The sequence below is a fragment of the Sarcophilus harrisii genome, chromosome 1 (assembly GCF_902635505.1).
Source record: "Sarcophilus harrisii chromosome 1, mSarHar1.11, whole genome shotgun sequence".
NCBI lineage: Eukaryota > Metazoa > Chordata > Mammalia > Dasyuromorphia > Dasyuridae > Sarcophilus > Sarcophilus harrisii.
In genome coordinates, this window is record NC_045426.1 from 622,646,904 (window position 1) to 622,662,104 (window position 15,201).

At 35.6% G+C, this 15,201-nt stretch overlaps 1 protein-coding gene across 3 annotated transcripts in view; it reads right to left on the reverse strand.

Annotated features, from left to right (window-relative positions):
• TMEM71 (transmembrane protein 71) overlaps positions 1–15,201 on the reverse strand; it is a 37,744-nt gene that overhangs the window by 12,782 nt on the left and 9,761 nt on the right. For all 3 annotated transcript variants that reach the window (XM_031947213.1, XM_031947212.1, XM_031947211.1), the window contains 2 exons: positions 13,929–14,141; positions 6,131–6,312 (listed from right to left, as the gene is read on the reverse strand). In XM_031947213.1, coding sequence (XP_031803073.1) covers positions 6,131–6,312; positions 13,929–14,141 — 395 coding nt within the window. The remainder of the gene's footprint in view (positions 1–6,130; positions 6,313–13,928; positions 14,142–15,201) is intronic.

Genomic DNA, 15,201 nt, shown 5'->3' on the forward strand with positions numbered 1-15,201 from the left:
TTATATTATATATTATTCATCATTATAAATATAATATATAAATATAAAATAATATATATTTTATTTATATAAATATTTATATTTGTTATATTATACTATAAAAAATAAATATAAATATATTGTATTTATATAAAATAATATATAAATAGTATATATATATAAAATACAAAAATAACAATACAAATTTTCCCCATTGTGGAAACGGTCATTTTCTGGTGGCTTGCTAGCCAATGGGTGATGCAAAAAGATGGAAGGCTCCCTTTTCTAGCTATAAAGGTGACAGTTATGTCTGTGGGCTGGGGCATCCCAGTCCAGAGTAGATATGTAATCAGGGAGAAGAAGGTGGCCACTTGTGCCTTGCCATCCTAGCTCTACTTCCATATGCAGCTGCCATATGCTACCTTGTCAAGTAGCTTAGAGAGACCTCTCTGGTGGTTGCCAAGAAGACAGCAGGCAGCAGAATACTATAAATTCTCCAGTTCTGTGCATTACGTTTCAAATAATTCTGCCTAAAATCACTTTAGGGTTTTGTTTTGGGGTTTTTTGGCAGTCACAATTGTGACTCATATTGGACTTCTTTCTGTTTAAAGTCATAGGCCTTTTCCATATGGATTGCTATCAGCCCACACCTTCCCTTCTTCTGCTCTTGGGAAGTTTGTTTGGAAGGCGAAGTTGAAAGAACTCAAGATTTGAAGTTAGAGGTTCTGGGTCCAAATTCTAGCTCTGCCTGTGTGCTGTAGGATAAGTCACTTAACTTCTCAGAGATTATTTCTTCAACTGTAAAATGAAATAGTTGGATGATATCTCCAAGGTATATCTAGTGCAATATATATGATCCTGTGGCTTCTGGAACCTTAGGGCTGAACTTTATGCATCTGCCCGCTAAATTTCATCCTTTTAGACTGGATTCCTTATCCTGCTAAATTCTTTTCAGAATATTATTCTGACATTTTAGCTTCCTCTTCAAGCTTTGCTCCCTGCACCAATTTGGTAAACATGACATCCAAATCATTTACAAAAATTTTGCATAGCATAAGGCTGAAAACTGAGGCCTATCAAAATCTACAAGAGACTGATCATCAGCACTCTTTTGGTCCAGTTGTTCAACCAATTCAAACAACTGCCTAACTGCATTTATCATCCAGTCCACATTGTTCTACTTTGTCTTATAATACAAGTCTTTTGTCAAAGCTTTGGTTTTGGGTTCTAGGGTTTTGTTTTTAGAGTTTTTTATTTTTATTTTTGCCAAATTCCCATTGTATTATGTCTATGGTATTCCCTTGCATCAAATAGTCTGATAATCCTGTAAAAAAAAAAAAAAAAGAACTGAGATTGGTTGGCTATAGTCACTTGTTCTTGTAATCTATGTTGGCTCTTATCTAACATCACTTTCTAAATGTTTACAAACCATTCTTCTAATAAGCTGTTTTAAAATGCTATCCATAAACTCACTAATAGATCTGTTTTATTTACCTCCTCCCCCTACCTTTTTTTTTTAATAGGGGCATTTATCTGTTCTATTTCTTTGATACCTCTTAAATTCTTTAATATCACCAGCATGTGGTTCAGTCATCACCTCTTCAAATTGTTCCCAGTGCCCTGGAATGGAATTCTCTGCAGCAGGTAACTTGAACTCCAAAAGTGTATAATTGGGTACTTTCTTAACATCTCTCAATTATCTTGTGTTTTTATTTTCTTATAACCATTTTTATTCTGCAAATCATTATCCTTGATAGAGAAAACAAAAACAGTTGAGTCATCCCCTGCCTTATCTTTCATCCATTACTATTATCCTTGATAAAGTAGTCAAGACTTATCACTTCCTTTTGATTTCTTGTACCTAACAGTATTTTCTTTTCTTTTTCTTTTTAAACCAAAATGTTGTCTCTTAGCCTCTCTCAAGAGCTCCACAGTCACTCTGGGCTTTTAGCCTTCCTAACACTATTCTTACAGTATTATGTCAATCTTTTTGTATTCATTTTTCCATTCCATTTTTTGAAGAATGAACTTCCTCAAGATGGGATTGTTTCCCCCTCCTCAGATATCTTCAGAGTCTAGTTGGGCAGTTGCTGGGTATGTTGCAGTGGAGAATTTTATAGTGTATATGGACTGGACTAATATGGAATACAATAATCTGACTGAAGTATCATAATATGAAGGATTTTGTAGAAGTCACATTCAAGATTGTGGGACACAGACTTAGAGTTGGAATGTAGCTGAGAGGTCATCTGGTTTAAGTCCTTCATTTTACAAAGTAGAACCTAAAGTTTGGAGGGATTAAGAGACTTACCCAAGATCACACAGATAACAAGTGGTGAAACCAAAAACTCAAATCCATGCCCTCTAACTCCAAATTCAGCACTCATTTCACATAATCACATTGCTTATTAAGCTTTCCAAATTTATTTACATTATTAGCATTTGTCTGGGGGGATGGAGAGGGAAATATTCTGCAAGCATGGACCTTAATCCCCAAAATTTCTTCAAGAGTTAGGACAAGTTATATAACCTTGATTCCATCTTCAATATGTAACCTCATTAAACCAGAACTTTTGGGTGCAGTCCCTGATTCTCCAAATTAGTAATCTTTAAATATACCCTTCTTTTTCTTCTTTATTTAACTCAACTCAACTTCAATTAATTCCATTTTACAAGTCTTCACTTTGGAGATGAGGAAAAAGAAGCTCAGAGGGCTGAGATGATCTGCTTAACTTCATCTAACCAGTAAGTGGTAGAGCAGAATTTGATCTCAAGTCTTCTGACACAAGTTCAGTATTCTTTATATAAAGTTGCTCATGTGATTTGTCTGACACTTTTCCTTCTTTATAGTAAAGGTACAATAGAAAAGAGAAATGATTCCCATTAGCTTCTTTTTCTGACCTGATGACACTAGGTATCTTAACTCATTTTAAAGGGGGGAAATTGAGGCACCAATATTGAGGTAATATTTTATATTTATATATATATATATTTATATTTTATATATTATATTTATATAATATTTTAGTGTCATGGTTGCAAACAAAAGCAAGGGTTCCTGTTCAATAGCTGGTGCACAAATCCAGTCTCCCTCCTTACCTCACAAGCTTATGACTTTCTGTCTCTCTGTCTCTCTTTCTCTGCCCTTCTCTCATTGTCTCTCTCTTCTGTCTTTGTTATTCTCTCTCTCTCCTTTCCTCCCTTTTCCCCCCCATTCTCTTTTTTTTCTCTGTCTCTCTTTCTCTCTCTCCCTCCCTACATTCCTTTCTCCTTGAATAATTGTACTATAAAGGATTAGGGAATGTAAAACACAAGGAATGAAGAATGAACTGAAACAAGGCAAAGTGATTTTTCAATGCAATTGGGAAAGGGGTGAACTGAGGATATTACTGAACTGGAGGAGAAAAAAACCCACCAATCATCAGAGAAGAAAAATTGAAGCAAGGGGGAAATTGCCAGTAAATAATTTTTGATTGCCTTTGTGGCATAGGAAAAATATAAACTAATGAATTTTATTCTGGTTGTTTCTTTTGAGGCCTTGAACTAGAATATATATATATGTGTGTGTGTGTGTGTGTGTGTGTGTGTGTATGTGTGTGTGTGTGTATGCATGTGTGTAGATAGAGACAGATAGAGGGGGATGTGATCTTTTATAGAGCTAGAAAACAAGACTAGGAAAATTTGATCAAAATTGACATCTGTGATAAGAGAACTTGATGTTCTTCATGCCCTTGTTAACTAATAGCTGATTTCCAAGTGCTGTTGTTGAATGTGTTTTACTTAAGAAGCATCCAAAGTCATGAGAAGTATAATAAAGTACCTTTTATGTGTCCTTCATTGCCAGAGATAAATTGCTCTCAAATTGTTTAGACTTACTAAATGGGGGCGAGAGAAAAGAAAACTTGAGAAAGACATGAAAGGACTGTAATATAGAAGAAGAAATGAGATTGTTTTATAGGGTGATCAGACTAGAATTGTTAGATAAGTTATGAATAGGGAGATTTTGATTCACCATATATGAAAACTTGCTAATGCACACTCAGAAATAGAGAGCCATTGAATTCCTTGACCCTAGAGATATTTAAGCAGAGACTGAATAACTAGCTATAAGGGATATTATTTCATTTTTCAGTAAAGGATTATCCTTGGAATGCAAAGTCAGGACAAATGACTTCTAAGGTGATTTCCACACAGCTAATGTGTCAGAGTCAGGATATAAATCTAGGTCCAGGGCTCTATCAATTATATCATACAGGCAGGTGGAAAAGTAGATAGGGTGCTGGACCTGGAGACTGAGTTAAAAATACAGCCCCAGATCCTTGTGATTCCAGGAAAATAATTTAATCTTAGTCTGCTTCAGTTTCCTCATCTAAAAAGGGGGACTAATAATAACAACCTGCCTCCTAAAGCTGCTGTGAATATCACATAAGATATTATTTGTAAAGTTCTTTGCAAACCCTAAAAGTTCTATTATTGTCACACCATAAAATCTCCTAGGAGAGATATAAAATATCAAATTTCCTGACATTATTAATGTTATTTAGTTGTACGTAAGAAAAAATTACATGTATTACAATTTGAGAAAGTTGAGTTTTAAGCATGTATATGTAGGGACATTATGGATATAAAATGGACAAAAATAACCTCTGCTCTGAATAACAATAATAGTAGATAACATTTATATATAAATTTAAGGCTTGCAAAATGTTTTACATAATACATAGATATATATGCACATATATAATATTCTATTTAATTCTCATAACAACTTTATTATCCCCATTTTATAAATAAGGAAATTGAGGCAGAAGAAGATTATACAATTTGTTCAGCATCTTACAGCTTATAATTATCAAAGATTTTCCATAGATTTGGCAAGATTATGTTAAACCTTGAGGATTAAGAATTCTATTAGAGAAGAGGTATTGAATTCCGGGCATGAGGGATAGACTAAGTAAAGATAGAAGATGGAATGGTGACTTCAGAGAAGAGTAAGTAGGCAGTTTTCATTGACATGTAATAAGCAAAGGAGAATAATGCTAATAAAAGACTAGAAAATAAACTAAAGATAGATTTAAAACAAGAAATACTTTTAATACCAAAGAGGCTATATTTTAAAATATCAAGCCATCAATGAAGTGAATGAAATGGTCATTCCTTAGCTTTAGAAAGAGTATTCCAAATGTTGTTGGAGAGATGAGTAGAAATAGGGAGATCAGTTAGGAAGTTAGTATAATAGTTCTGGCAAGAAATGATTAGAAACAGAACGAGTCTGATGACCAAAGAAATAGAGAGAAGGAAACATATATGACAGGTATTTCAGAGGTAGAACCAATAAATTTGACAAGTGATTTGTAAATAAAACTGAATATTCAAGGATAATCCAAACCTGGGTGCTCTAAGGATTTCTGGTGCCCTCCACAGAAATAGGGAAAGTTTGCACATGGGGAATTTCGTGAGTTCCATTTTGGAAATTTGAAGTATGAGAAAGAACATTAAAGTAGATGTTGATATGGTTCTGGAGCTGATGAGACAGATTAGAAGTATATATGTAGAATTGTGATTCCTTTGCATAGATATGGTTACTGAGCCTAAGGGAACTAATAAGTTTACCAAAAGATGATCAGAAAATAGAAGAAGACTAAAAACTGAGCTGTGACCCAGCAAAAAAGACTAAGAAGAAATCTGACAAGAAGAAAACCTGGAAGGAGTAGCATCAAAAGCTTCAGGAGGGAAGTATCTAAGAGGAGAAGAGACCAATGGTATTAGAAAGGTCAAAAAACACAAGGATTGAAAAAGAGACATCAAATTTAATGATTTTTTTTTCAAATTTAATGATTAAGAGATTCTTGATAACCTTAAGGATAAGTTTCAGTAGAATGGTGGGATGGGGATCAGAAGTCTTATTGTTATGAGTTGAGAAGTAAATGGAAGATATTGAAGTAAAGACAAATTTAAATGACTTTATTTGAGGGTTTTGACTGTGAACAGATTATATATGATAATAACTAGAGGGTTTGAGATAACTTCAGGTAGATTTATTTTTAAGTTGGGGAAAAAAATAAGGCATGTTTGTATGTAGTAGAGAAGATAAGAAGAGATGGGAGATGAGATAGACAGCAAGAGAGAGAGAGAGAGAAAGAGAAAATACCTTGATTACCATCCTTGTAAAACTGATAAACATCCTCAAAGTTCCTGGATCCTTCAATCAATACATCTTCTTGGGAAGAGTCCGTATCACTAAAGACACCTTGATGAAGCCAAGGTTTAGAGGCACTGAGATTGAATAGCTCAGAGAGAGAACGGCGGATTTTCTTTTTTTTCCTGAATATTCTGGAAAAAAATGGAAGACAAAGTGATTTATGTGAGTCTCACCACCTTATTCCTAGACCATTACAACAGACCTCATGTTAGTCTCTCTATTCTAAGTCTCTCCCCACTCCAATCTATTCTCCACTCAGCTGCCAAAGCTATTTTTCTAAATTGCAGCTCTGTCCATGTCATTCTGTTCTAAAACACGACTCTTATTACTCCAGAATAAAATAGAAAATCCTGTTTAGTACATAAAGTCCTTCATAACCTGGTCCTTCCCTGTCTTTCAAGTCTTCCTATACTTTGCTCCCCTTCATATAATTTATGTAATTTATATGACAGTGATCCAGTGACAGTGATCTCTTGGCTGTTCAGTGAGTAAAAATACTCCCGTCTCTCAGCTCCAGGCATTCTTCTGGCTGTCTAGCATACCTGGGATGTTTTCCCTCCTCACTTCTGCCTACTGCGTTTCCCTAGACCTCTCTAAGACTCATCTCGAATCTCATTTTCTGTCAGACACCTTTCTTAATCAGTCCTCTCAGCACGAACCACCCTCTCTCCTGCTGCTAAAGCTTTTCCTCTAAGAATGTTTTCTACTTTCTTCCTTCCTTTTCTTTTCCTTCCTTCCTTCCTTCCTTCCTTCCTTCCTTCCTTCCTTCCTTCCTTCCTTCCTTCCTTTCTTCCTTCCTTTCTTCCTTTCCTTCCTTCCTTCCTTCCTTCCTTCCTTCCTTCTTCTCTTCTTTCCTTCTTTCTTCCTTCTTCCTTCTTCCTTCCTTCCTTCCTTCCTTCCTTCCTTTCCTTTCCTTCCTTCCTTCCTTCTTCCTTCCTTCCTTCTTCCTTCCTTCCTTCCTTCCTTCCTTCCTTCCTTCCTTCCTTCCTTCCTTTCTTCCTATCTATATATCTAATCTATCTATTTATATCTATATCTGTGCATATCCAATAGGTACATAAACATTTGTAAATTTTTCCCCTCATTATAGTGTGACTTTTCTGAGATGTTTTTGTTGTTCTTTGCATCTCCAGAGCTTAGTACAGTGACACATAATAAATGCTTGCGACTGATTAATAGCTCTCTCTTCTTGTTCCAAAATCAATGTCACCTAAATCTTAAAGTCACTTAAAATCTGTCAGGAAGCACTAGGGATACAAAGACAGATTAAAAAACAGTCTTTTCTCTCAAGGAGCTTACTATGTAGTGTGGGGAAATTACCATGCAAATAACTATGTACAAATAAATGTACAAAAAAATGTACAAGCTAAGTTGAAGATAATCAGCAGAAGAATGCATTAGCATTAAGGAAGATAGGTAAAGAATTTTTGTAGAAGGCTGGAAGGAAACCAGGGAGTCAGGGAGATGAAGATTAGGAAGGCAAAAAAATCTAGGCAAGGAGAACAGCCAGTGAAAATACCTAGAAATGGAATAGAGAGTATGTAGCTTCCATTTATTGCATACATAAGGACTTTTGAAATAAGGGGGGAAAGGTGTAATACCTGTCATGCAGAGGTAGAGCTTTATAGGAAAGAACTAAGTTGGGGTTCCAGCTCCTTTCCTTACTAGCTAAGTTACCTTGGGCATGTCACTTCAAGAATTTGATGGGCTAACATGTAAAAGAAGAATTATATTTTTTCTGCTTCAGTCTCAGAGGCCAGAAGTACAACAATGGATGAAAATTATAGAAAAGCCAATTTTGACTGAATGCAAGGAAAAATTTCCTGAAAATTTGACCTTTTCAAAAGCAGAGTAACTTATTTCCAGAAGTACAGGATTTTCCCTTCCCTGGAATCTTATCAAAAGAAGACTGAATGGTCATTGGTTAGGAATGTAGTAGAATGGATTTCTAGTCAGATACAGATTGGATTAGATCGCCTCTGAGGTCCCTTATAATTCTGTAACTTCAAACTCTCTCAACCTCAGTTTCTCCATCTATCAAATAGAACCAATATTATAAGACCTATTGACTACACACGGTCACTGTCTGAGTAAGAGTGAGATAATTTCTTGTCAAGATTATTATTAGAAAGTAGGAGGTATAGTCTAGTCACAGAATTATGAAGATTCATCTTTGTAAGTTCAAATCTGGCCATGGGCACTTACTAGTTGAGTCAGTTACTTAACCCTGTTTGCCTCAGTTTCCTCATCTGTAAAATGAACTGGAGAAGGAAATTGCTTTATCATGTTTGTCAAGAAAATCTGAAATGGGGCAAGAAGAGTCAGACATGATGGAAAAATTACTGAATTACAAAAATTCTCCAGTGGGTAGAGTGCTAAACTGAATGATCTTTAGTTTCCTTCTAATTCATGGTTTTCTTGAAATCAAATAAAAGAATGATTGTAAAGATATTTATACAAATATAAAGTGTTACTACCATGACTTTTCTGTCCATCAGCAAGACAGAAATGAAAAAAAGGCTAATCCTACCACTCAGGACATAAATATAGAGTTCTTACTTTACAGTTATAAGGATGGATTGTGCTGAAGCACCTAGAGTATTTTATTGGAATCCTTACCATGACCAACAGCAAGCTGGAAGATTTTAAATTTCTATAGTTTCAATTCATCACCAGACACCTAATCCGATATGTTTACTTCCTCCATTGGTTCATATGGCAACCAATTCAAGTCTTCTTATCCTGTGTGATTCTTGGCCATGTTCTACCATAAATCCTTCTTTGAGAGTCCACCAAAGTCCACCACTAGAAGCTCTCCTTTGGATTTTCTGACTTTTCTCATAGATATAACTTGGTTTTTTTTTTTTGGACTATTTCTATTGGATCATCTTATCTTTTTTCCCCAGTCATTTTTCCTTAGATAATATCCATTATTCTGTTTCTTAAATCCCCCCAACCACTTCTTACTCCGAGAATTGTAATAAAATAACATTACTTCTGGAAAGGATGTGTCAGTGGATTGCTTTATTATTATACTATTTAACATCCTTGTGACCTCCTAAACCTAACTCCTTTTCATAGCCGTTGTTGTCTTATATATGTTGTCTCTCCTAACAGAATATATGCTCTTTGAGGGCATTTTTATCCTCAATGTCTGGCACAGTGCTTGGCACATAGCAAGAGCTTAATAAATTATTTCCATTCAATAATTTATGTAATTATTCATAATATGCTGCAACCTGCTCACAACCCAACCCACTAGTATCACCATATGTCTCATTTTTTCTTAGAGTCACCCACAATTTTGGTTTTTCAGAAATTGTAGTGTATTATGATCTGTAGCCATATTATATCACTGGAAAATTAGTAATATTAAGAGATGGATTTTTGTGAGAAAGAATAGCTTGAAAAACAGTTTCCAAAAAACAATCAAGACAAATTTTTCCTCCTACTCAGTTTTAAGTTCAATTCATTGTGCATATTCAGTGTCTGTCCTGTGAGAGACATTGATAAAGTGGTTTTCCCCCACCCTGAATTTCCTTTGTATTATCTGTCGATGTAGAGGGTATCCTTGCCCCTTCCTCATCTTTGAAGGATTCTCAGGTCATTTCTGATGACCATATGGATGCTTGAGGGGCCAGTGGGGCTTGCTTCTTGCCATGTATAATTCATCACTGCATTGAATCTCTTAATTGACTACTGAGCTGGAAAGGGGATCACTAACTCCTTGGCTTACCCTCCTCAGCTGTCAGCCACTGCCTCTCCAGGGATACTTGCTAATATTTTGAAGTCATAAGGAAGCTAGTTAGGATAGGCCAGGGGCAAGTCATCCCTTTAGTATAAACCTGAGGAGTTCCAGCTCAATAGTCAATAACAGTCTACATAGCTGGAAGCTTATATCCCCTTGTAATAACCTCCCACCCATCCCAGCTTCAGTGTAGACACCACAAATAGCAAGCAATCATGTTCAAAAGGGGGTAGAGGAAAAGGCAACCAAAAGAAACTCCCCTCCTCCCAAAAATCTTTAATGTATTCAGTTTTCCCTTGGAATGTTATTTCCCATTTACTTTGTATTATCTTAAAATATAAACCTCTGGAGGACAGAGACTTTCTTTTTATCCTCTTAGATTAACAGTTCTTGGTACATAGGCACTTACTAAATGCTTGTTGAGTGATTATATGGCCATATTATTTCTCTTTACAAATATATATGTAAATGTATCTAAAGTACAATTAAATTACTTTTTACATATTTTATATTAACTTTTATATGTGCATAAAACTACTTTCATCTACAAATTGTAAGCTTCTCAAGGGCAGAGAAATTCAATCTTTATATCTCCAGTACTTAGCACAGCACCTAGCACATAGGGGACACTTATAAATATTAGGTGAATTTCATGTATTATAAGTATTCTTAATATACTTGGTGTTTCTTGTTGTAAAAACATTTTTTCCCTAAATAGTCATGGATTTCACTAAGAAGTATCTGGAATATCTGAATCTTTATACAATAGCATCCACCAAAAAGGCCATCTGAAGAACTTCATGTGTGAATGGCTCAATCAATGAAAAAGCATTTATTAAACCCATACTAAGTGTGAGATGGTATACTAATGCAAAAGCAACAGTAAAGCAGTCCATGTCCTCACAAAGCTTGTGTTTAAGTTACAATGCTGAAAAATGAAAATAATGTTTCATGGACTTACATACATAAGAGCTTACATACTGGAAGGGTTATGATCAGGGGCAGTGGATAGAGAATTGAGAATCAGGACTCATCTTCATGAATTCAAATCCAGTCTCAGACTCTTACTAACTGTGTGATCCTGGGAAAGTCACTTAACCCTGTTTACCTCAGTTTCTCATCTATAAATTGAGCTGGAAAAAGAAATGACAAGCTACTCTAGCATTTTTGCCAAGAAAATCCCAGATGGGTCATGAAGAGTCAGACATGACTGAAATGAATGAACAACAACAGTAATGATCAGGTAAAGCTTTTTGTTCTGAGGAGTCATGGGGATGATGAATTAACCATCAGGAAATTAACTAACACACTCTTTTAAGAAGGAATTATCCTATTAGTTTAATTATTGTGACTAGTTTAAGAGATATAAAATATGGGGAATGGGAAGTTGTCAGAGAAAAGAAAGGAGGGGGAATTTGTTAGCCTGGGTTGAAAATTTGCCATCAGTGATAGCTGACCTTGATGCCATTTTCACCTTGTTGAAGTCTTTAGACAACATCACTGAAACCATTTTGCTAAAAAGCATAGGAACAAACCCATGGCCCTGCTATACTCCATTGGCGACTGGGAAAGTGTGAGAATATTATGACTATCCAGAACCCATACAAGTATGCCATCATGGAATTACCATTCAATTATTATGAACTCCATGATCTTCCACAAGCCCTCACAACTGACAGTATCCAAGACAATAATCAATGACCAGATCAATGAATGCTGTATATAGGCCTTTGCTCTGCTCCTGGCTTTCTCCTAGAATTATTGAGCAGCAAATACCATATAGACTATTTCTTGTCCCTTTCTAAAGCCACACTGGCTCTTAGGTACTTGACCATTTTCCAGGTGAAAAATCAGCCTATTTAGGAGGATCCTGGCAAATCAAGTAATAATTTGTATATCTTAATATTCAGACTTAGTGAGGCAGCTAGGTGGCACAGGGTAAGAATGCCAGTCCTGGAGTCAGAAAGATTTATATTCTTGAGTTCAAATCTGGCCTTGAGCACTTACTAGCTGTGAGTCATTTAATCCCTTTCCCTTTCCACAGTCTAGCTCCAACTCGCCTTTCCAATTATATTTCATATATTTCCCATCAGATACTCTTCTATTCTAGTCCAAACTTGACTAGCAACTAAATAGTCCACCTTCTACTTCCACACATTCGCAGAAATCATTCTTCACACCTTAAGTGTACTTCTGTCTCAGCTCTGATTTCAGAATCCTTACTTACTTCTTGGTCTGGCTTTCCCTGTTAAAAAAGTTTCTTCTTTTTCAAGTTTGTGTTGTATTCCCCACAATAAGCTTTTTGAGGGAAGAAAGTACCAAACAACTAGTGAACAGAGATTTCACTTTGGAATCAGGAAGAGCTGGATTCAGATCCACTTCTGAAATGCACTGACTGTGTGACCTTGGGCATATATCTTAACATCTGTTAGGTGTTTACACCTAACTTAACTCCTAACTCACAAAAACTATTAATTTCATTACATTTATTAAGCTGACTTGGTAGAAGGAATTTCCTCAGTAGAAAATGCCTTAATCAATGAAATAACAGGTCTAAAACTGAAAAATAAGAATAAAAATGTAAAATTCCCATCAGCATGTTAAGAGTCTCACAAACCAGTAGGTACTTGATGCATGTTTATTTTGACTTTGAATTTAAATGGACCCTAAAACAGCCTTAATTCCTTTTTTTTATGGATCTCTCATCCATAAGAAGGTTGTATTAAATCTCAAAGATTCTTTCTGGTACTAAAATTTTATGATTCAGTATTTAATCTAAACTATTCTTGAACCTCTTCATATTTTCAAGCTAGTTACTTTCTGGAGGAAATAGGTTTTGTGTTTTTACTTTTCAGGACATAAAGTAATATTTTTCTTTATGTGTTCTACATTTACTTCTTTCAGTTTCAATTGAATCCCTACATTTAATGTAGGAATAATGTAAAGCTAATGCTGTTTATAAAGAATTTATAAAGATGAACAATTGTTCATCTTACTTCCTACATTTAATGTAGGAATAATGTAAAGCTAATGCTGTTTATAAAGAATTTATAAAGATGAACAATTGTTCATCTTACTTTCACAACCAATTCATAGTGTTTAAAACAAAGAATTTTAGCAATCACTTGGTGCAGATGCTAAATTTCTGTCAGTGAAGAAACAAAGACTGAGGTAGTAAAGTGACCCCCCCTCCCCCATTTGATTACAAGCTCCTTGAGGCCAGGGACTGTCTTTTGTCTCTTTTTTGTATCCCCAGCGCTTAGCACAGTGTGTGACACATAGTAGGTGCTTTGTAAATGTATATTATAAATGCATCCTATTCTTGCTTATTCATGTTTTGCTACTTTTTTTTCCCTACTGAAAAATGAAAATAATGTTTCATGGACTTAGCAGTCATTGTCCCAGAACTCAGAGCCCCTCATTGAGTTATGTCAGCTATAGCTATGGGGTGAAGTTGGGCTCATAGTGTGGTTATCTGTTTTAGGGATACTATGGTCTGAGGAACCCTGCACAGCAATGGAAGCTCAGGAGTGGGAGGGATCAAAGTGGGAGAATATTTAAAATGTTGGAGAGTTGTGTTGGAAACAAGTCTAGAACTGGTTGAGGAAGGGGAAAATGGAATATAGTACATATTATCCCTTCCCATTGTGGATTAAGCCATTTCTCCCAGAGCTTATCTCAACACATTTCCAACTTAGTAGATCACTAGCATAGGGCACAAGTGACTCAGTCCAGCTAACATGTATTATATGAGGAACTTGAACACACATCTACCTACCTTCACAATCAGCTTTCTCTACCTTGCACCATATTTCCTCTCTAGCTAGCTATGTCATCTTGCACAATTCATTCAACTTCTCTGAGATTTATTTTTTTCATCTGAAAAATGGGATGGATACTCTTGTCTGGAAGAAATGTGCGCTGTAAACATCTAAGCACTGGAGACATGATTATCATGGTTTTGTCCCAGGGTTCAAAGGTAGGATGCTGCTGACTTACCTGACCGAGTTCTCTTTGTAGACAACACTGGTCTGAGTGGGACTCAGAGTGATGTTGCCATCTTCATCAGAAAGGAAGCTGTCCTCTGTCAAAATGTAATAGCCATTGGTGAGGAGCCGGGGACTTCGGCGGCAAATAAAGTGAGAGCCTGTCAGGGGATTTGTGGAACAGCATTCCAAGGGGCTGTCACCATCCAGAAAAGTACATGCATAACTAGAAAGACAAGGGAAAGAAAGTCTTTAGAATCTCTAACACTCAAGATTCAAGATTTATCAATCCCTGGGAAGCTCAGGGACCCCTTGCCTGTTCTAATTAGTCATTTTTAATCATCTACGCTCAAGGTATCCTCTGTGGAATCTGCTGGACTGGGCAGAGTCTAACTATTTCTGCTCCCAGAAAGAGAGTTCCAAGGTCACTTCTGCAACTCCTCCTTTGTTCACTCCTTTCATGGCTCTGTCCCCGGCTCCATTATTCCATTTTGCAGAGGAAGAAAACGAGTCTTAGAAAGGATAGAGGATTTCATAGTAATATGGCTAGTCAGTGTCACTGCCATCATATATGAATCCAAGCCTTCAAATTTCCAAGTCCACTATGCCAAAGCTTCTTAAATTGTGGATTACAACCCCATGTGGGATTGCATAATTGAAAGGGGAGGGGTTACAAAAAATTTGGTAATAGTAAAAAGTATCAAATATTCTTCCAAAATTCAATGTTTTATGTAGAAAATAAATCTCTGTAATATGCAAATTCGCTTTCATCTTTTAATAAATGATAAAATTACATATATGATATACATATATATTTTGAAATATGTATTTTACTATATATATATCAAAAATTGTTTAAAATAAATTTCTTTATATTTATTATCAGTAAATGTTTTATTTGCATGCCTATTTCATATACCTATATATCTGAGATCTCATAAACATTTCTTGGGCAAAAAGGGATTGTAAGTGGAAAAAAGTTTAAGAAGCCCTACACTATGAAATAAGGACCAATAATGACATCAGCTTGAACAGGTATTGTGTTTTCCTGTTCCAAAGTACTTTTGATAGACACGATTTGGTATGATCCTTATAACAACTTTGTAAAATTGACAATATAAGAACTATTTCTATTTTGTAGAAAAGGGAACTCAGTGACTTGCTCCCAACACAGAGCTGATAAGTATCGGAGTCAAGCAGCTAAACCAATCTTTAAAAATTGCAATTAATGAGAATTTGGCTACCTTTTATTGTTATGTGCATTTGGAGTTATAAATCATTCTAAA